Raw genomic sequence first — 21345 nt, forward strand, 5'->3', positions numbered from 1 at the left:
CCACGAATCGCCTTCCCGGCCTCCGTTCTCCCCACCCTTTCCTGAGTGCTCGCAAAGCCGCGCGAGGTGTTAAGTAACGCGAGGTTTCCGGAGGCGATGGGATCACCACGTGTACGTCTTGGAGGCGGGGCGGGGAGGCAGGGGGCAGGTATCAAGTCGAAGCCGGGGAGGAGCTGGGAAAGGGGGAGTCAGCTTCCCTGGGCCAATCCAAGTCTCCGGTTCGCGGAGTCCTGAAAGGAAGAAAGGAGGAGAGGAGGCTATTCTAGGGGCCTGGAGGATTTAGGGGTAAGGGGCTTCCTTTAAAGACAGCAGGGAGAGGAGTGAGTTCTGGGAAACGTGATCTCGAAGGAGCCCGAAGTCAAGTCGGGACTCCCGCGTCCATCGCAGTTCATCCGGTCACAATTTGGCGTGGCATAGTTGGCAGGCCTGACCTCCCTCCCTAAGATCCTGTTGCCCAAAGGCGGGTTCCGAGACCCGGCCCTTGGCGGAGGACAGCGCCCCTGGACCCTTCTGCAGTTAACGGGGACCCGTCCTTCTACCCTGTCTCTTGCTGAGCTGAACCCCAGGCCAGCCTCTGGGGACCCAAGCAATGAGCCGTAGCCCCAGCCTTCAAGGCTTCCCTGGCCCACTCGCTCCCCTCAACCATTTCCCCGAGCTCTTCTGCCGCTGCCCGCCACCTGGGATCAGGGGCTTGCGCCCCCTGGCGGGAAGGGCGGGAGGCGTCTGGGTGTGGGTGGTTCCCCAAGGCCGGTGGGGAGGGGTTCTCTGGCCCAGACTGGTGTGGCTTCTGGAAAGCTCCACTCGGAAATGAGTTAGACCTGCATTGGGGACCTCGACTACTCTTCGCTTGGGTTTCCACATCACTCAAATGGGGATTATAATTCCTGTCTTGCCACTGAGTTGTGAAGCCCAATATAATATTGTAAACTGTAAGCCTACACGTGTGAGCTGGCATTTTTATGCCCCCAGACCTCTTTCTAGTTACCTGGGTGGAGTCTAACCCCATTTGACTGGAGGTTGGAAAGAGGTCAGGCTCCTGAGAACTTTTCTTCCAGCACTATTTAAATCCTGTAGTTCTCCTTTTAGCTTCAGATTCTTACAAGTTTGGGGGCTTATTCGGGGGTGAGGAGGAAAGGCTGGCTACAACCCTATTCTGCTTCCGAAGTGACAAGTGAGCTGAGTTTTGATGGATAAACAGGAGTTCTTCAGGGAACCAAGGAGTATTCTGGAAACACTGAACAGTATTTTTAAAAGAATGAAAGCATAATGTAAGCTCCTCGCTCAGGGAGCTAGAAAAAGAAGAACCAAATAAAGCAAAAAGGAGAAGATGGGAAGAAATAAAGATCAAAAAAAAAAATCAATGAAACTGAACACAGAAAAATAATAAAGAAACTCAAACTAAAAGCTGGTTCTTTGAAAAGATCAATAAAATTGATTAGCCTCTAGCAAGACTGACAAGAGAATAAGAGAAAGAAGACTCAAATTATTATCAGAAGTGAAAGAGGGGATAGCACTAAAGATCCCTCATACGTTAAAAGATGCATAGAGTAACACAAACAACTCTGCATACATACATTCCACAACTTAGATGGACCAAGTCCTAGAAAATCACAACTACCAACCCTTCCAAAATGAAATATATCATCTGAATAGTCCCATAACTATTAAAATAATTCACAGTTTAAAAAAAACTTTTAAAAAATCTAGGCCCACATGGTTTTACTGGTGAATTCTACCAAAAAAAGGAAAGAAAGAAATAGCACGAATTCTACACATTCTCTTCCAGGAAACAAAAGAGGAAGGTACATTTCCCAACTAGTTTTATGAGGCCAAAACCAGACAAAGATTATACAAAAAAAGAAAACCACAGACTGGTATCTCTCATGAACAACACAAAAATCCTCAACAAAATGTTAGCAAATTAATCCAGCAGAATCTACCATGTTAGCAAGCTAAAGAAAAAACACATACGATCATATCAATTGATGCAGAAAAACCATTTAGTACCCATTTATGATAAAAGTTCTTAGCCAAAAAATAGAAGGAACTTCCTCAACCTGGTGAAGAGCATCTACAAAAAACCTACAGCTATCATCATACTTAATGGTATAAGACTGGACACCTTTCTTTTAAAATCAGAAACAAGGCAAGGATATCTTTGCTTACTACTCTCGTTGGAAGTCCCAGCCAGTGCAGTAAGGCAAAGAAAAGATTGTAAGGGAAGAAATGAAACTGTCTCTATTTGCAGATTACATGATTGTATATACATAAAAAATCCCAAGAAATCTATTTTAAGAAAAAACCCATATAACTAATAAGTGAGTTTAGCAAGTTTGCAAGATACAAGATTAACATACAGAAATCAATTGTATTTCTATATACTGGCCAATAAACAACTGGAAACCAAAACTTAAAACCATTTACAATCACTCCAGAGAGAAAAGGAGAGGGGGAGGAGAAAGGGAAAGGGAGGGAAAAATATTCAGGTATAAGTCTAAAAAACATGTACAAAATTTGTATGCTAAAAACTACAAAATGCTGATTAAAAAAAATCAAAGAAGATCTAAATTAATGGAGAGATATACTGTGTCCATGTATTGGGAGATTCAACATAGTAAAGATAACAATTCTCTCCAAGTTTAGTGTAATTCCTATGAAAATCCTAGCAAAAATTTTTGAAGATATAGGTAAGTTTACAGTAAAATTTATACAGAAAGGGAAGTCAAACACTTTTGAAAAATAAGTTGGAATCACACTACCTGATTTTAAGACATACTATATAAACACAATATCAAGACAGTGTGGTATCTGCCAAGGGATAGACACAAACATCAACAAAATGGAATCAAGAACCCAGAAATAGATTCACACAAGTACAGCCAGCTGATTTTTGACATAGGTGCAAAAGTAGCTAAATGGGGAAAGGATGAGTTTTTTCAGCAAGTGATGCTGAAACAACTGAATAAATTGGCAAAGACTGGACCTCAGCCCCATGCAAAAAATTCACACACATAAAACGTAAAATTATAAAACTTTTGGAAGAAAATATAGGAAAAAGTCTTCATGACATAGGGTCAGGCAAAGACTTCTTAGCTACAACTCCAAAGGCACAATCCACTAAAGAAAGCCATTGATAAATTCTACTTCATCAAAATTAAAACCTTTTACTGTGTGAAAGACCACCTGGCCACAGACCGGGAGAAAAGATCTGCAAGTCACAGATCCGACAGAGGACTCGTATCCAGATATATAAAGAACTCTAACTCAAGCATCAGAAAATGACTCAATTAGAAAAACAGGCAAAAGTCTTGAACAGACACTTCAGCAAAGAGGGAATAAGGAAGACAATTAAGCACCTAAGATATTTGATATCATTCACCATGATGGAAATGCAATTTAAACCATGATGAGACACCACTACACACCTATTAGAGTGTCTAAAATAAAAGATTTGGATAATATTAAGTGTTTAGGGGAATGCAGAGAAACTGGATCTCTCATGCGCTGCCTGTGGAAGTGTTCAATGGTCCAGCCACTCTGGAAAACAGTCTGGCAGTTTCTTCTAAAACTAAACATACATTCATCATATGAATCAGCCAGCGCACTTATGGGCATTTATGCACTTGTATACACATGTCCAGAGTAGTTTTATTTGTAACAGCCCCAGACTGGAAACAATCCATGCATCTTTCAGTGGGTGACTGGTTAAATAAAGTGTGGGCCATCTATCCCATGGAATACTACTCAGTAATGAAAGTTGGATCATGGAAACCTGTTAGGCTGTTGGAAGACTGGTTATATCATAGAACAGTACAGTGCTGAGCAGCTCATAGTTGACTGTGGAAGGCAAACAAGATGAACAAGACAGCGTGACCAGGGCTTAGCTGGGAGCGTGCGCAGTGTTCGGTAGACCCCCAATGTGACCTTGGGGGATCCAATGTTTTCCAAAGGAAGCAATGGCTCAGCTGAGGCAGGACTGTCCAGCAGTGGGGCTCATATCCTGTGCAGCCCCTCCTGTTACAATGGAGAGGTCTGGAAGGTCTGAGCTCCAGGAGGTAGGGAAGGAAGAAGAAACCAGCAGAGGATTCAAAGGAGTGGTTGATGAGATAGGAGGAAAACCAAGGGAGTAGGGCCATCTGGAAGCCAGGTGAAGAAAGCATTTCTTGGAGGAAGGAGTGACCAGCTGCATCATATGCTGCTGACAGGCCACACAAGATAATGGCCCAGTGGATTTAGCAATGTAGAGGTCATTGGTGACTTGACAAGCAACTACCCTAGGCTGACCAAAGACCTTAGCTCATGGCAGAAAGGAATTCTGAATGCAATAAATAATTGTAAGGACGATTTTTATCTGCTAATTAACAATAAGCACAGTTTATGAACTATCAGTTCATTATTCAGGTTGTATGTCTTTCCATGGCATCTAAAATATGTTTTCCAGATTTTGACATACCGATAAATATAAAGGTTAGCAATTCGGGTGGGGGAAGCCAGGCCCCGTAATACACTGATTTGACACTAAGATGGCCCTTTTCGTTTTGCATTTCATTTAAGGCAAACACCACAGGGGAATTTGTCATTAGGAAAAAAGGCAGAGCATGGCAGTTTAGTCTTACTTGAGACCTCCCTTTTAACTCGATTAATCATCTAACCACATCTCTTTGTTTAGTTCAAAAGCTTCCAAATTGAAAATAACACAGACCAAGACATTTTCCAGCACAGTACCTAAAGAAACAAAAAACAGCTTAGGTTAGGTCCAAGTGATTGCTTCACAATTTTGTCTTTAATTTTGTATGGGAGATTCACAGTTCTGGTTTGTTTCCTTTCTCAAAGAGGGTGCTTAGACGATTCCATTTCCACCATGTCATCGGCAGCAGAAGCATTCCCACTTTACAGGTGGGGGAGTTACTTGGTCAGGGTCACAAGCTGGTATGCGGGGAACCTGGGTGATCCATGACTCTAGTCTTCTATCCCGCAGTCCAGTGTTCTCTCTTGGACACAGTGCATCTAGTGAGTGGGTACTACTCTCTTATCAGCAACATTTTATGATAGCATTCGAAGCCCTCACCTGAAGTTTCACTTCAGTTCTCATCCAACTAGCAATCCAGATCCTCTTCTCCCATCAGCCTGGATTGTCAGACACTATTCTAAGGCTGATGGCCACTTTTCTTAAATCTACCCAAATCCTGCCCTTCCTTCCAGTTCAGCACAGGACCCCACTGTCCCTGACTGCTTCTCCCATTTCTCCACCATAATTTACTAATTGACATTTGCTAATTGACAATCAAAACATTCTAAGACCTTATTCAGAGGGTAGACTACTGGTAACTTTAATTGCCCAGGACACAATCTAGAAAAGTTAAAAAAACGAAAAGCTTTTGAGTAAGCAGAAACTGTCATCAACTTAAGAACTTTATTCTAGGAGAAGAATTCTGACCCAAGATTGGATTCAGTTGATACATTTTTATACAGGGTTAAATTAACAATCTGAGTATTGTGGACCCTACTAGCCAACACTTGTGGAGTGCTTGCTTGCTCTGTGCCACGCACTGTGTTAAGTGCTTTACCATACAATTCAGAGACCCAGAGATTAATAAAGTTGCCCAAGGTCACAGTCAGTAATGGATGGAACCAGCACACAAGCCATTGCTTTAAACAATGCATTTTCCAGCCTGTGAGCAAGCAGCTCCACTGATGACACTGAGGCAGGAATCCTGAAGAAAGTCAAGGGAACTGAAAAAAATCAGACGCTAAAACTACAAGTGCATTGAAGCCTGGGATGTACTTGGTGCAAGAACAAAGGGCCTTCCTGGTAGCTCGGGAGGTCCACGTTCCCTTATGGCGTAACACAGGGGACTCAAGCTTCAAGTCTGAATTTACCTTTCCCTGTCCTGAGAAGAATTATATTGTTTGGCTGCTTTAGGAAGCAGAGAGATAGAATAACTTTCAAAGAAAATGGTGAAAACATATACAAAACTTTTTCATCCTAAAGAGTTGAAGGAATCGGAAAAACCATTCTTGAAAATCTCCTTTTTAAACAAAGGAGGTGTCAATCTACTTCTCATATTTGCATAGTAGTTTCTCTCTTTTCAGTCTTTCACACTCACCTATTTCAATTCTTTCAGCACTCTGGGAAGGGAGTGGAATGGGGGCCCGGGATGGGGCGGAGGAAAGCATCAATGCCTTACTATGAAACAGAAACTGAGGCCAGAAAGGGTGAACTCTTTTGCCCATGAGGTCTAGAGGGCTAAGGGGTGGCGGAGCCATAAAGAAACTCCAGATCTCACCAGCCAGTGCCGCCTTGGACTGTTTCTAAATCATTAAGTCCTTCATTTATTTCATATATCCCATGATGTCGGATGAACACATGTCTGGATATATGTGGTCTCCTTCAACCCAGGCGGGCTTCCTGGATGAAGCCGACTGTCGGGGAGGCCGGCGGCTGTGCTAGCCTAGGCCTCCGTCGCGATGGTCGGGCGTCACGTGCCCGGGGGGCAGCGCGGGGGCACCCTGGGGACACGCCATCCCCCAGCCCACAGTAAGCCGTGTCACGTGAGGTACCGGGCTCACGGGTCACGTGCCGGGGGGGGTGTCGGGGGCGGCGGGCGTCCGGGCCGCGCCCTCGGGGCACTCGGGGAGCGGGCCAGGCCGTGAGGGTCGGAGCGGGCAGGAGCCGCGGAGGGGGGCGGCGGTGGCGGCGGCGGCGGCGGCGGGGGCGGAGGGGGCGGCCCCGCGGCCCCGCGTCCGCGTCACGTGGTGCGAGGCGGGCAGCCATCTTGCTACAAACACAAACAGAGAGGAGCGGCCGCCGCGGGAGCGCCAGCGCCCCCTCCCCCGCCGCCGCCTCCCCCCGGCCCGCCGCGCGTCGCCAACGCCCCGGGACCGGAGCCTCGCGCCGCCCGCCCGCCGCGGTAAGCGCCCGGCGGCCCCGCGGACCCCGGCCCGCGGCCGGGCCCAGGCCAGGCCCGCCCCCGACGCCGAGGCGGCCGCGCCGAGCCTGCGAGAGCCAGAGCGGGAGCGCGGGCCGCCGGCACGGACCCTCCCCCGTCTCCTCCCGAGGCCGCCGCCCCCGCCTCTCGGTGCGCCCGCCCTCCGGTCCTCCCCCCGCGCGGGCCGGGTCCCCGCGCCGCCCCGAGGGAGGCCGGCCCCTTCCAGGGGGCCGGCCGCCCGCGCCCCACGCCCCACGCACCTGGCGCCCCCTCCCTGAAGGGCACACTGTCCTCCCCGACCGGCCCGCCTCCTTCCTACTGCCTTGCTCCTAACGGTCGCCCTGCGGCCCCTCAGAAGCCCGGCCGGGGCTCCCCACCTCCCCGCTCCCGCGTCCTCCGCGCGGGGGCCCCCGACCCTAATGCCCGGCGCTCCCCGCAGATTTCCCTCAGCGTTCCTCCGGGTTCTCATCGGAATTAGCTGGGCCCTGCGGGTCTTAAAGTCCAAGCGTTCCGTGACTGGCTAACGTGGAAGCCTTTCCCCATAACCAAAGCAACTCGTCTGGGTCTTCGCCTCAGTTTCCTTTCAGCGAGCGACAGTAGTGCTTGGTCATTGGGGTCTCCTTCCTCCGGGTTCCTCGGCCGTATGAAACACCCTTCCCAGCCCATCTCCCCTGAGCAGCACCTCCCTGGCCACGGCCCCGCATTCTTTGCTTCCCCCTCCACCGCCCCCCCCCCCCCGTTAACTTTAAAGAGACCCTCACCTCGCACGTCTTCCTCAGTCATTCCAGAATTAAGCTTCCAGGTCTGGTTTGAAGATACGGCCCAGCCTTGGGAGATGCTCAGCTAGCACTTGTTGGCGGGCCCTTTCCTCCACCACCCCAGTCTCACTCCCTCTTCTCATTGCTGCTTTTCCAAAGATCAGCCTCCACAACCTCTCCTCTTCCCCGAGAGCTGATGTGCGGTTGCAGTTTGGCCCCCACCCCTTGGCTTCGCACCTGAAACACCATGAGTACTAATAGGCTGGTCCCCTTTGCTGGTCACAGTGTGAGAGTTTGCTCTGTGGCTCCTTCATCTGTATTGTTTCCTGTGCAGTCCCAGGCCACCCACCCTCATTCCAGCCTCAGTTTACCTCCTAGATGGTAGGTCTATCATGTCATTGGGCAGGGTTGAAGCAGATCTGGGCTTTGTGTTGCTGCCATAACCTGGGGACTAGGGGCCTCGAGGGTCCCATTTGGTGATTACAGTCAAGTGAGTTGTGTTCTTACACTCATGGCCTGGCTTTTTTGGCCAGTGGATGTGGCAGCATTGTGTGTAGTTTGATGGCTTAAAGGACCCCGGTTTGCCCTGGGTTTTACGTCTGTAGTTGGCAGCTTGGGATAGAAAAAAACAGCCCCACTTTAGAGCAGAAGAGGTGAGAAGAGGTGGCTCTGGGAAGGATTTTTTAAAATTTCTAACAAAAAATTTGTAATGAGATGAAAAGTGGTTTAAAATTCACAAAGTGTGCTTGCGAGTTTGGGGTGGTTCCTGCTGCATGTGTGCCCTTTCTCCAGTCTGGGGTAGGGTCTCAGGGACGTCAGGGCTCCTATTAGGGTAGCTTCAGCCTCCCTTCCTTGTTTTCCTTGGCCAGAGCCCAAGCCTGGGCAAGTGGGCAGACGGGATCAAATGAGGTGAAGTGTGAAAGTGCTTTGAAAACGTTAACTACTAGACATGCCACAGGGCGTTGTCGTGATGGCTCAGAGCTGGGATGACTGACCAGCCAGGAAGAACATGGGCTTGTACCTCTTTTTAAGCCTCAGAGTTCTCATCAGACCACGCGTGGAGTCTCTTTCCATCCTGAGAAAGGGCGGAGTCACCACCACCAGGCTTGGGGCTGGGCGGTTGCTCAAATGTTGGAGAATTTGGGACTCCACTTCTGTTAATAGTGGTGCCTTCTTGTGCCAAGGCACATTGCTCTGGATTAGGGCTAATTTTAGGGGTGATGGAATGAGGAAATAATGTTCTTAACTTAGTGTGTACTGGGACAGTCTAGTCTCTGGATCTTATTCTTCTCCTGTGAGTTCTGAACCCCAAAGAACACGCTCCCCTCCTGTTCCCTCAAGCTTCCCTCCCTGGGTGTTGTGAGCACGCAGGACCAGTGTGTGTCCTCTCCCTTCGACTCCGGCAGGGGGCAGTCTTTTAATAGCAATAATTCAGAAGCCTGGGGACTGAGGGTATACTGTGGCTTGAGGAGGAGAAGGCCGGACGGGGCTGGGTAGAGAGGCAGACAGATGCTGAAGGGTGGGGGGGAGCTGGACACCCTGAGACCTGGTAGCCAGGAACAGATATTGTCCCCAGGAACAGATATTGCCTGCCACCTCCTGCTCTTTCCTTCACTGGAAAGGAATCCATTCGCTTGGCTTTGAGAGTTTGTGGTAGAGAAACTTAAGACAAGTTTTTTTAATCTATTCTTTTCTTGAGGATTTCCCTCTTGGCAGGAACTCAGGTTTCGCTCATGGGACAGTGTAATCAGAGGGTGCTTTCCTTGCTCTTCAGAGGGGAGAATGAGCTGGAGTAAATTTGGATTCTCTTGTCTTCAGTTCTTCCCCATAAACAGACAATAGGTGTTACCTCTGCCCGAGGCTTGTGGGAGGGTTTCTCGGCTGCCACTGTTGATAACCTGAGGCCAGATCCTGTGCACTGTGGGATGTTTAACAGCATCCCTGGCCTCTGTACGCTGGATGCCAGTAGCACTTCTCCACCAAAAGTGCCTCCAGATGTTGCCACATAACCCCTGGGGAGCAGGATTGCCCCGGGTTGAGAACCTCCAGCTTTGAGGAGGCACATGGACAAGACGCAGACCTGTGTGGAGCTCTGGAACCGGGTGGTGTGCTGCTCGCAGTCTGAGGAGGGGCCAGGCACCCACCAGCTCCTGTGACCCCGTCCTCCTGGGGCTGGGCCCACCCAGGCACTTGACCTTTCTCACCAACTCCTCCTCTGCATCCTCTTGCCTGACTGCCTCTCTCTCACCTTTGCAGTTTCCCTGCTTCTCACACCGGGAGCCAGCCACTCTTCCTCAGTTTGCTGCTTAGGACGGAAAGGCGCCAGCTGGAAGTGGAAAGCACCCTTTTTGTGCCACTCCCTGGAAGGGTGGGAGGGTGAGTTGTCCCCTTCCTGTACCCTCGCCCCACAGCAGCCTTCCATGCCCACAGGACTCTTGGTCTCGTAGGTCCAGAAGATGAGGCTCTTCTGGGGTGAACTAGAGGAGGCTCAGAACAGCCTCTCCCGAGTTTGTCTGAAGGAACTGGGGTGTTTTTCTTGGAGTGGGGAAGACATAGGTATGCGATAGCTATCCCCACGTTTTTTTTTTCCCCTAAACCTTTTATTTAATGGTGGTAAGATAAGACATGCACCATCTTAACCATTTTTAAGGGCACAGTTCTGTGATGTCAGATATGTTCACTTTGTTGTGCAACCGTCCATCCCATCTCCAGAATGTATTCATCTGCCTCATTTAAGCTGAAACTCTATGCATATTAGATGACTCCCCACTCCCCTAGTCCCCCAGCCCTGACACACCGTTCTCTCTGTCTCTCCGAATTTGACTCCCTTGGGAATCTCACATACGAGGAATCATCCAGTATTTGTTCTTTTTGTGACTGGCGTGTTTTACTTAGCTAATGTTTTTGAGATTCATTCATTGGCCAGATTACGTCAGGGTTGTAGTGTAGAAAGAACTAAGTGTTGTCCTGGGAGGCCTACTTGAATTGAATGCAAAAAAAGAACTTTTCAACAGGCTTGTCTCTTCCGACGGCTGAGTGTGCCGTGGCGCACTCTGTCTCCAGAAGTGTCCAGCTGGGGCTGCTGTAAAAGAGATGCCTGTGCCAGGGGAGGTCAGCCCTGCTCTAGGTGGTCTCAAAAGCTGCGTTTCACTAGGATGCTGGGATCCTGGGGGTGGGTCCTGTGTCTGTCATGGAGTTTGCTTTGTCTTCTGGTCTGTAGCTACAGGGTAAAGCCTCTTTCCTCTGGCTCTTGTGGTAGAAACCCTTCTTCCTCCTTCCTTCCCAGAGTTGTGGAGTCTTGGAGTTGATGGGAACTGTGGAGGAACCCCGGTCCAGCCACACCCCCAGCCACTGAGGGAAGCCCTCACTCGGCTCCCTGAGAACCTGCCCACCAGCCTCTGCTGGGAACCACCAGGGATGAGCCACCTCCTGAGAGCCTCCTCTGCTGTTCCTTAGCCGGATAGGTCACTGCCGCCGCGGCTGCTTCTGTCAGCCTCAGTAACTGACCTTGTTTCTACTTTATGGTGAGAGAGCCTGCTTCCTAGGCTGTATCGCAGTAACACTGCGCCCTTTTTGGCTCTTTGTACTTATAATCGAACTCTCCCTGATCCCAGGGAGAGGGCCTGGGTGTTGATTCCTGTTTGATAAATGGGCCCTGGGCACACTGGCTGGACTTGCCTGCCTGCAGCCTTCAGCGTGTGCCCCTTCTCTGGCCTTGGCATAGGCCCCTTGCTCCCTTTTACCGGGTTTCTTCCCGAACCGAGTCCCTGAGTTCTAGCCACCAAGCAGCCAAACCTGAGTTTTTTCAGGAGAGGTAATGTTGCTTCTAGATCAATTTCTAATCCACTTCATAACTAGCCTTTTCTTGCTCTGGAGTATTTGTGGCCCTAGTGGGTTTTTTGCTTGCTTGTTTGTGTGTGTTTTGTCTTTGTCCTAAATATCTACTGAATGCTGGGCCACTTGGTGAGGGTGCTGAGCTGTGGAGAGGTGCCTGGCGCTCTGCCACACCTCGAGCACCTCAGCCAGGCTTTGCTGAGTGGACTGACTGCTCATGAGGCCTGATGTGTGGAGGGCATAGGTGAGGAGGAGCAGGGCCCATTGTCCCCTGTGCTATAACGAGCAGCCTCTAGGCAGCTGTGGGTCTTTCTGTTAGGCAGGGTAGAGGAGGGCTGGAGGCAGGGAGGTCTGTCTGACCATTAATTTAACCCCATTTTCTTCCCTTCATCTCTCGTTAAGGATCTTTCCCAGATGTGAAGGTCCCTCCCTGGGCACCACTCTAGACTAACGATCAGTTTTTTGGGGACCCTCGTTCACTCCAGCACAGGCCCTTGCCTGGAGAGAGCCCGGCCCTTGCCCTACCTGCTTCCCTGGGCAAGGCTGCCAGGTGAGTCTGGGCCGGAGGGAGGGCAGTCCCCTGCAGAAGCAGGAATGGGCTCTAACTGCCTGTTTCCTCCCCTCCCCAGGTCTTCCCACGTGACTCTGGTTAACTCATGGTGTGAGTGGCACGTGGCCGGCTTAGGGGAGTCCTCGTAGAGCCCATTACTGTGCCTGTGTAGGTGGGGACCTATTCCCCATCCTCTTGGCTTCTCCAGGTGTGCTGTCTCCAAGGCCCAGTGTCCCCCACGCCTCCACAGGTGTTTGGAGAGTGAACGCCAGGTACCCCTCCCCTGCACATCTCCTCTGACCTCTCAGACACGCCCAGTTCCACAATGGCAGCAGAGACCCTCAACTTTGGGCCCGAGTGGTGAGTCTGACATGCTTTGGGTGGTGTGGAGAAGCAGGGAAGAATAAGGCTGCTCAGGTTCCTGTCTTCTCGTTTCCTTCTTCCAGGCTGAGGGCCCTCTCTAGTGGTGGCAGTGTAGCCTCCCCACCCCCATCCCCCGCCATGCCCAAATACAAGCTGGCCGACTACCGCTACGGGCGAGAGGAGATGCTGGCTCTCTATGTCAAGGAGAGCAAGGTAGGGGGTGCAGTGTGGCCCGGTTGCCCGGTTGCCCACTTGGTCTCAGCCAGTGGAGAGGTCCCAGGAGCATGTGGTGCCTCCTGCCCGATTGACAGGTCCCCGATGAGCTGCAGGACAAGGAGTTCGCCGCGGTGCTACAGGAGGAGCCTCTGCAGCCCCTGGCGCTGGAGCCGCTGACGGAGGAGGAGCAGGTGGAGCCAGGCCTGGGCAGCTGCAGTGCTGGGCGCTGTCCTCACCTTGGAAGAGGGGCTGGAGTTGGGAGGGCAGGTGGTGGAGGTAGTGGTTCTGGATGGGGTGGTGGTGGCCGGGGCTGGGTGCCTGGGTCCTCACTCCCACCCCTGGCTCCCTCCTCAGAGAAACTTCTCCCTGTCAGTGAACAGTGTGGCTGTGCTGAGGCTGATGGGGAAGGGGGCCGGCCCCCCCCTTGGTGGCGCCTCCCGTGGCAGGGGCAGCACTCGAAGCCGAGGTAGAGGGGGGTGATGACATGTTCCAGGGCGGGCAGAGGTGGGGCCTGTGGTCTTGAGGATTTGGAGAGGTGATCCGGTTGGTTTCCTATGTGTACCTTGTTCCTTCTCCAGGCCGCGGTCGTGGTGACACTTGCTTTTACCAAAGAAGCATTGAAGAAAGCGACGGGACCTTTGGCCGAAACCCCCGGGAGATCCAGCGTAGCCAGAGTTGGGATGACAGGTGCAGGCTGGAAGGAGGTGGCACAGAGAGAGCTGAGAGAGGGTCTGATGGAGGGAGGCTTGGGTTTTGTCATCAGAGGGCACCAGGAGACCCACCAAAAAAGCCCTGGTCAGAGAGCTCTCTCTCCAGCCCTCTGACCCCCTGTGGCCCTGCCCTTTTCCTTCCACTCTCTGTGAACCCCTTTCGGCTCCCTCCCAAGCCCAGTCCCCACCCCCAACCCAGGGCAAAATGGACAAGGTGAGCAGAGATCCCACAGGTGGGGAGGAAACTGTCCTCTGATCCACACTTTTCTGTCCTGCAGAGGCGAGAGGCGGTTTGAGAAGTCAGCCAGGAGGGATGGAGGTATGGAGAGTGGCAAGGGTGGTGGCCAGGCCCTGGAGGTCATTGAGAGGTGGGGGAGGACTGAAATGGGTGACCCCAGTTGGGGGATGTTTCCTGGGGGAGGTGGTGGGGCAGGAGGGCCCGGAGCTGGGCTTCTCTTTACCGACAAGGTGCGTATAGTAAGATTCTTGCAGGGACTGCGGCTGCCATCCGCTGACTGTGTCTTCCCTACCCCCAAGCACGATCCGGGTTTGAGGAGGGAGGGGCTGGCCCGAGGAAGGAGCATGCCCGCTCAGATAGCGAGAACTGGCGTTCTCTCCGAGAGGAGCAAGAGGAAGAGGAGGAGGGCAGCTGGAGACTTGGGGCAGGACCCCGACGAGATGGCGACCGTTGGCGCTCAGCCAGCCCTGGTGAGACTGGGGCCTGGACGGGCGTGGGGTGGTGGGCGGCGAGAACCTCCCATGAGGGTGGGTGCAGAGAGTTCCAGAGTGGGGCTGGTAGGAGAGCCATCCCGGAAATGCTGGTGGTTCTGGGCAGTGGAGGGGGCCTGGGGTGGGTCGCAGAAGAGCGGATCTGGCTTGACTAGGATACCGATTCTCCACCTTTTCCTGCCCAGATGGCGGCCCCCGCTCTGCTGGCTGGCGGGAACATGGGGACCGGCGTCGCAAGTTTGACTTTGATTTGCGAGGGGATCGAGGAGGGTGTGGTGAAGAGGAGGGGCGGGGTGGGGGAGGCAGCTCTCACCTCCGGAGGTGCCGAGGGGCTGACGGCTTTGATGACGACAAGGATGGGCTCCCAGAGTGGTGCCTGGACGATGAGGATGAAGAAATGGGCACCTTTGATGCCTCCGGGGCCTTCTTGCCTCTCAAGGTATTTGCTAGGAGGCGAGGGGGAGATTTTCCTTAGAGGTTGGTGGGAACCTGCCCTGAGGGGGTCCTCTCACTCCACCCATTTATCCTTGGCTCCTCATTTCCCAATCCTATCCCCTAACCCATGCAGAAGGGCCCCAAGGAGCCCATTCCCGAGGAGCAGGAGCTCGACTTCCAGGGTCTGGAGGAAGAGGAGGAAGAGCCTTCCGAAGGGCTGGACGAGGAAGGGCCCGAGGCAGGTGAGCCTGCGGCCTTGAGCTGGGTTCGAGGATGCTGCTTTCTGCCTGCCTTCGGGAGAAGGCTGCTTACACACAGGAGAAAAGCAGGTGCTGACACGGTGTGGGGAGGAACTAGGAAACAGCAGGGCTGTGTTTGAAAAGCTGAGTGTCAGATAAAAATCAAAGCAGGATCAAAATGACCTTTGAAAATCACTCAAGGAATCTGTACGACAAGGCGTTAAGTCAATGGCGTGGTGGGTACAGCTGTGGATGGTGATGTGGAGGCACGTCCATTACTGGCAGGGCAGAAGAGGAAGTGTGTGCGGTGGGGTGTGTGGTGTTAGTTCACCAAGCGTTAGTGGACTTGACCAAAGTTACGTGGGTGGGCTCAATACCTAGAGGCCCTTCTGGCCACAAATGGAGGGTTTGTGCTAAATCATTTTTAAGGCCTTCCAGCTCTTTGGTTTTGCATTCTAGTAATTATCCTTTCCTTTCAGGAGGGAAGGAACTGACCCCACTGCCTCCTCAAGAGGAGAAGTCCAGCTCCCCATCCCCACTGCCTACCTTGGGCCCACTCTGGGGAGCTCATGGGGAAGGCGATGACGCTGTGGAGAGAGACCTGCCGGCAGCTGAAGGTAGCCAGGGGGTGGGGCCGCCCTTTCCCAGGTGTCTGGGGTCGTGGGGGATGTGCTCCCCTTCTCTGGGGAAAGGAAATGCACTGGAGGTCACAGGGAGGGCAGAGTTAGAGCCCACTTCCATGGTATGAGGGGCATAGGGGACTGTCTCCCCCTTCTCTGGACTCCCCCAATGTCACCGTCCTCTCTTCGCTCTGTTTAGGAGATGACATGAGGGGAATGCAGCTGAGTCCTGGGGTGGGCTCACCCCCTGGCCCACCAGGAGATCTGGAAGATGATGAAGGCTTGAAGCACCTGCAGCAGGTGGGGGGGCCTGAGACAGCTTTAGGGACCCTCCCGTATCTGGGAGACAGAGAGCCTTTGTTCCTTTTGTCCTTACCATGGTTCCCAGCTTTTCCCCATCTGTCCCGCTGTGTTCAGGACCTGACCTCTTGACCCCACCCAACCTTAGCCCCAGCCCCGTCCCAGTGTTGATGGGATTAGACAGTTGAGACTTCCCTCTCTCCCTGGGCTCCCAGGAGGCGGAGAAGCTCGTGGCCTCCCTGCAGGACAGCTCTCTGGAGGAGGAGCAGTTCACAGCTGCCATACAGGCCCAGGGCCTGCGCCACTCTGCAGCTGCCACTGCCCTCCCCCTCAGCCACGGCGCAGCCCGGAAGTGGTTCTACAAGGACCCGCAGGGGGAGATCCAAGGTGCCCAAGGGGAATGGGGGACACTGGGGGTGCTGCTGAGGCCAAGGGACAGCACCATTTCTATCGAGGGCTTCTCTGGTGCACCTTCCTGACCATGGTCCCCCTTCCCTTGGTCCAGGCCCCTTCACGACCCAAGAGATGGCAGAGTGGTTCCAGGCAGGCTACTTCTCCATGGCCCTGCTGGTGAAGCGGGGCTGTGATGAGGGCTTCCAGCCACTGGGTGAGGTGATCAAGATGTGGGGTCGTGTGCCCTTTGCCCCAGGGCCCTCACCACCCCCACTGCTGGTGAGCATTTGCCCCTTAGTGTGGAGCAGGGACGGGAGGCGCGAGCCTCATGGACGGCGGTGGGTGGTGCAGAGCAAGACAAGGTCAAAGCTGCGGGAATGCTCTCACTCACGCAGGGAAACATGGACCAGGAGCGGCTGAAGAAGCAGCAAGAGCTGGCAGCAGCCGCCTTGTACCAGCAGCTGCAGCACCAGCAGTTTCTTCAGCTGGTCAGCAGGTATGGGGGGCCTAGCGGGGCTTGTGAGTAGGGCCAGCGCTGGTCCTGTGGCCTGCCCCCTCACGCACGCCTGCATCTCAGCAGTCGCCAGCTCCCGCAGTGCGCACTCCGGGAAAAGGCAGCTCTGGGGGATGTGCCGCCGCCGCAGCAGCTCGCCGCGTTCCTGCAGCAGCTCCAAGCTCTCAAAGCCCCCAGGTCTGTGGGCTGCTCCGCCTCTCGCTTAGCAGTCTTTGCGTGGCTGCACGTGTGAGAGCCCACCGGCTGTGGGAAGGGGGAGGTGGGGAGACGGGCTTTAGGCTGAGCGGCAGTGCTCTGCTCTTCAGGGGTGGGGACCAGAATCTGCTCCCGACGATGAACCGGTCTTTGTCGGTGCCAGACTCGGGCCCTCTCTGGGACATACATACCTCAGCCTCATCACAGTCAGGTGTGTGTCCAGCCAGTTCCCCGCCCTGACCCGTTCTGAGTCCCAGTGTCCCTTCCCCGGGTCTTGAGCAGGTGGGGAGCTGGGGTCTGCGCCTCCCCTTGCGCCCTACAGCCAGGGGATCTGAGCTCTCTCCTGCAGCTGCCTTTATCCCCTGCAGGCGGTGAGGCCAGTCTTTGGGACATACCAATTAACTCTTCGACTCAGGGTCCAATTCTAGAACAACTCCAGCTGCAACATAAAGTGAGTGGGTGCCCTGGGCTGGAATGCTTGGGTGTCGGGGGGCTGGGCCCAGTCTGGGAAGGCATGACCCCTGATCACCATGGCTCCAGTTCCAGGAGCGCAGAGAAGTGGAGCTCAGGGCGAAGCGGGAGGAGGAGGAGCGAAAGCGCCGGGAGGAGAAGCGCCGCCAGCAGCAGCAGCAGGAGGAAGAGGAGTTGTTTCGGCGCAAGCAGGTCGGGGCCCAGCTGAACCCTTAGCCCGCCCAGGCGGGGCGAGGGGCCGGCCGCCGGCCTCACCGCGTCTTTGCTTCAGGTGCGGCAGCAGGAGCTGCTGCTGAAGCTGCTGCAGCAGCAGCAGGCGGTGGCCGCTGTCCCTGTGCCTCCTGCGCCCAGTTCCCCGCCCCCACTGTGGGCCGGCCTGGCCAAGCAGGGACTGTCCATGAAGACGCTGCTGGAGCTGCAGCTGGAGGGCGAGCGGCAGATGCACAAGCAGCCCCCGCCTCGGGAGCCGTCTCGGGCCCAGGCCCCCAACCACCGTGTGGTGAGCAGGCCGGGCCCGGTCCCCACTGACCAGCACCCTGGGGCCCTGGGACACCCCTTCCAGTCCACTCCCAGGGTGACTCCAGGGTGGGCGCGCACTGGTCCAGGTGGGACTCTGGACCCTCTCTTCTGTGCAGCCCTCGCCCTGCCCCCCTTTGCCGCCTGAAGGAACGTTCCCACTCAGCATTCTTGAGTGTGTGTGTTCTTTTTTTGGGCCACCTTGACTTCTGCCATCTGTAGCAGCTCGGGGGCCTGGGTGCCGCCCCCCTGAACCAGTGGGTATCTGAGGCTGGGCCGCTGTGGGGCGGGCCCGACAAGAGTGGGGGCAGCAGCAGCCTGGGACTCTGGGAGGACACCCTCAAGAGCAGCGGGAGCCTGGCCCGCAGCCTGGGCCTGAAGAACAGCCGCAGCAGCCCCTCTCTCAGGTGGGTGCCAGGGCCTGCAGGGCCCAGGCCACGGCCCGGGGGGAAGGATACGGGACACCTGAGTTAATTTCTTGCCTCTCATTCACCCTCATCCCGCTCAGTGACTCGTACAGCCACCTGTCAGGTCGGCCTGTGCGCAAAAAGACAGAGGAGGAAGAGAAGCTGTTGAAGCTGCTGCAGGGCATCCCTCGGCCCCAGGATGGCTTCACCCAGTGGTGTGAGCAGATGCTGCACACGCTGAGTACCACAGGCAGCCTGGACGGTAAGGCAGTGCTCCCTGGGAAGCCGGGCCAGGGGTTCCAGACCTGCGTCTGGTGGGCCCTGACAGCTGCCTCCTGTCCCGCAGTTCCCATGGCTGTAGCGATCCTCAAGGAGGTGGAATCCCCCTACGATGTCCATGACTATATCCGTTCCTGCCTGGGGGACACGCTGGAAGCCAAAGAATTTGCCAAACAATTCCTGGAGCGGAGGGCCAAGCAGAAGGCCAGCCAGCAGCGGCAGCAGCAGCAGCAGGTGAGGTTTCAGAGCCCTGGCCAGAGGGGGTGAGGGCTCCCAGCGCCCTCCTGACTTGCCCTCTCTCTCTGCTGCCTTGCAGGAGGCTTGGCTGAGCAGCAGCTCCCTGCAGACGGCCTTTCAGACCAACCACAGCACCAAACTCGGCCCTGGGGAGGGCAGCAAGGCCAAGAGGCGGGCACTGATGCTGCACTCGGACCCCAGCATCTTGGGTGAGTTTGGGGGTGGAGCTGGGAGAATGGTCCTCCCTCAGTGCCGGACAGGAGCTGGGTGGGAGAGCTCAAACCCAGCTTCCCCTGGCTTCAGGGTACTCCCTGCATGGACCTTCTGGTGAGATCGAGAGCGTGGATGACTACTGACCAGCCCGTCCCACCAGCGCCCCGGGTTATAGGCCGAGGGCAGCGGCAGCAGCTTGGACCTCTGGGTCCCCAGCCTGCAGGCTCCCCACGAGGAGCATAGGAGGAAGCAGGGGCAGGGTCCCCAGCACTTGTTACAAACCACACGATGCACCTTAACTCACCCACCACGAGGCACTTTACAGATTGGGGGAAAGGGTTTTTTTTTTCTTTCTTTTTTAAAAATTTTAAACAACATTGAAGAAAACATAAGGAGATGAAAAAATTGTTTAAGAACTAGACTCTAAGCACCCCTTTCCCTTTTGGGGATAGAAGGAGTGCAGTGGATGATCCACAGAGGTTTTTTGGGGGGTTTTGTTGGATTTTTTTTTTTTTTGGATTTTTTTTTTTAAGAAAAAAAGAAAAACAATGAAAAAAATTGATTAGGAGACTGAAAGAAAAAACACACTGTTATTTTGGGGCAGTGGGGACATGGGCCCCACAGACCTGTCCTGCCTGGCCCCTGAGGCTGCACTTCCCCTCCCCACCCCACGAGGTGGGCCACTGGGGTAACTGGAAGCTGGGGTGCCAGCAGTTTGCACAGCGAGGCCCCCTCAGCCCCGCCGGCCGGACCCGCTGTGAACGGTTCCCTTGTTGCTGTGACTGTGGCAGAGGTGTCTGGGGTGGGGGCCAACGTCGCCCCTTGGCTTTGCTGCTTTGGGGAAAGTTGCACAAATGGGCTGGGCCGCCTCAGCGCCCCCAGCTGCCATCCTGCGCCGGCTGACAGGGTGGACGGGAGAGGGCCAGCGGTGCCAACCTCATCTGGCTGTCAGGCCGGCAGAACTTCCACTCTGGCCCTGGTGAGGGTCTTCCCCCACCGCTGCCATTCGGGGGACCGCCTGGGTGTGAAGCTGAAAGCCCCAGCTCCCTGCCTTGCCACATGAATGTATTCTCTGGGCCGTGAGCCCCTGCTGCGCCCCCTGCCTCAACATTGAGGAGGTGGGGGCGGAGCAGTTCCTCCAGGAGCTGGAGAGAGAGGCACCACTTAATGACTGTTGTTTTTCCTGTGAAGGGGGCAGAGGAGGGGCCCAGGAGGCCGCAGAAGTGGGCAGCTTGGGGCTTCAGGTTGCAGTACGGGCCTGCTGTTAGAAGGGAGCCCCTCACCTGCAGCTGGCTGTGTGGGATGTGGACTACCCAGCTCTGCCCCGCCCCTCCATTGACCAAATGGGAGAGGAGCAGGTGGCCTCTCCCCTCCCTGCTCCCCTGATGTTTTTAATGTTGGGTAAGGTGGGGGGTCAAGAATGGGAGTGTCTATGTCTCTCCCGGGTCGGGTCGGGGGTGGGCTACCCTTTGCCACCTTCTTATTCCCGATCACCTACCTGGGTTTGTCTCCATTCGTGGTTTTTTTGGTTTTTTTTTCTTTTTTTAAATTTTGTTGTATCTTTTTGGTTTCTCATCTAACTTCTCCCATCAACCTCATTGCTCAGAGCGCGGTATTAGGGCAAGATTTCTGCCACTGCCTCCCTTCCATGAATGTATTTATCCTTCCTGCCGTGGGGAAATGGGGAGTGACCCCAGTTTTCTTTCCCCATCTAGCCCCAGAGAGATGATTTTTTTTTTTGCACCAAAGTGGCAACTGGGTCAGTGTTGGGGGGTAAAGCTGGCCTCGGGGGTGGAGGGGCCCCCTCCACCTGCTTCTCCCTGGCTTCAACAGTGTTAGCGTCCGTGAAAAGACAATATTCTCTCTAAAGCAATAAGGGGGTGATGGGCCAGGGGGAAATGTCTTGCTGCTGCTGGCCCCCCAGCTCCCCCTTTCCTCAAGCCAGTATTTGGCGGCATTAGAGGTGGGGGGGTACTGTTGTGACTGAATGTAACTGCCCCCACCCCTGCCGCAGCCAATGCAGGGGAGGGGGGATGACACTTCCCTGTCTCTTCCTTCCCCTCCCCCCCAGCTAAAGAGACTTTGAACTTGGGGGCCCTTGAGCCTGGAGAGGCCTTAACCCTGTGAGGAAGTGTAGGGGGAGCCCTCTCCCACCCCCATCCCCTTCTGAGAGTGGTCAATGTTTACAAGTCCCTGAGCCCCCCAGCCCAGGGACTCAGCCCCCTTGCTGTCCTTCCCTAGCCCATCTTCCTGGGCCCCAGCAGCTCTCCTGCCCTTCCTGGGGTTAGGGTGGGTGCAGGGGTCATTCTGTATCCTGTTGTCTGCCTTGTACCCATAATCTCCCATACCCTGTGTGACTCCCCTCTCTTCTACCCGCCCCTGTAAATACTCCCCTTCCCCCAATAAAACTTGGTGTGTGTTCTCCTCTCTGTCTCTG

General features: G+C 54.4%; 1 protein-coding gene across 11 annotated transcripts; it reads left to right on the forward strand.

The window, feature by feature from the left end:
- Positions 1-6770: 6770 nt before the first annotated feature.
- Positions 6771-21332, forward strand: GIGYF1 (GRB10 interacting GYF protein 1). Of its 11 annotated transcripts, XM_064478643.1 has the most exons (29): positions 6772-6911; positions 9944-10063; positions 10974-11211; positions 11924-12071; positions 12151-12182; positions 12280-12431; positions 12518-12647; positions 12746-12841; positions 13005-13116; positions 13229-13337; positions 13639-13679; positions 13898-14068; positions 14275-14528; positions 14658-14766; positions 15243-15380; positions 15583-15683; positions 15899-16070; positions 16189-16355; positions 16472-16572; positions 16654-16767; positions 16896-16996; positions 17154-17236; positions 17326-17448; positions 17528-17755; positions 17995-18179; positions 18281-18441; positions 18526-18692; positions 18775-18904; positions 18999-21332. In XM_064478643.1, the coding sequence occupies exons 6-29, from the start codon at positions 12397-12399 to the stop codon at positions 19049-19051; spliced, it is 3081 nt and encodes a 1026-aa protein (XP_064334713.1). In that variant the 5' UTR covers positions 6772-6911; positions 9944-10063; positions 10974-11211; positions 11924-12071; positions 12151-12182; positions 12280-12396; the 3' UTR covers positions 19052-21332. The 11 variants fall into 11 exon arrangements, with proteins under 11 accessions (XP_064334720.1, XP_064334713.1, XP_064334717.1 ...); XM_064478650.1 differs by having other exon boundaries at positions 6771-6911; positions 12151-12431; positions 16657-16767; ... (1 more) ...; positions 18775-18908; positions 18983-21332; XM_064478647.1 differs by having other exon boundaries at positions 12151-12431; positions 18983-21332.
- Positions 21333-21345: the final 13 nt, after the last annotated feature.

This window comes from Camelus dromedarius, chromosome 24, assembly GCF_036321535.1.
Source record: "Camelus dromedarius isolate mCamDro1 chromosome 24, mCamDro1.pat, whole genome shotgun sequence".
Taxonomy (NCBI): domain Eukaryota; kingdom Metazoa; phylum Chordata; class Mammalia; order Artiodactyla; family Camelidae; genus Camelus; species Camelus dromedarius.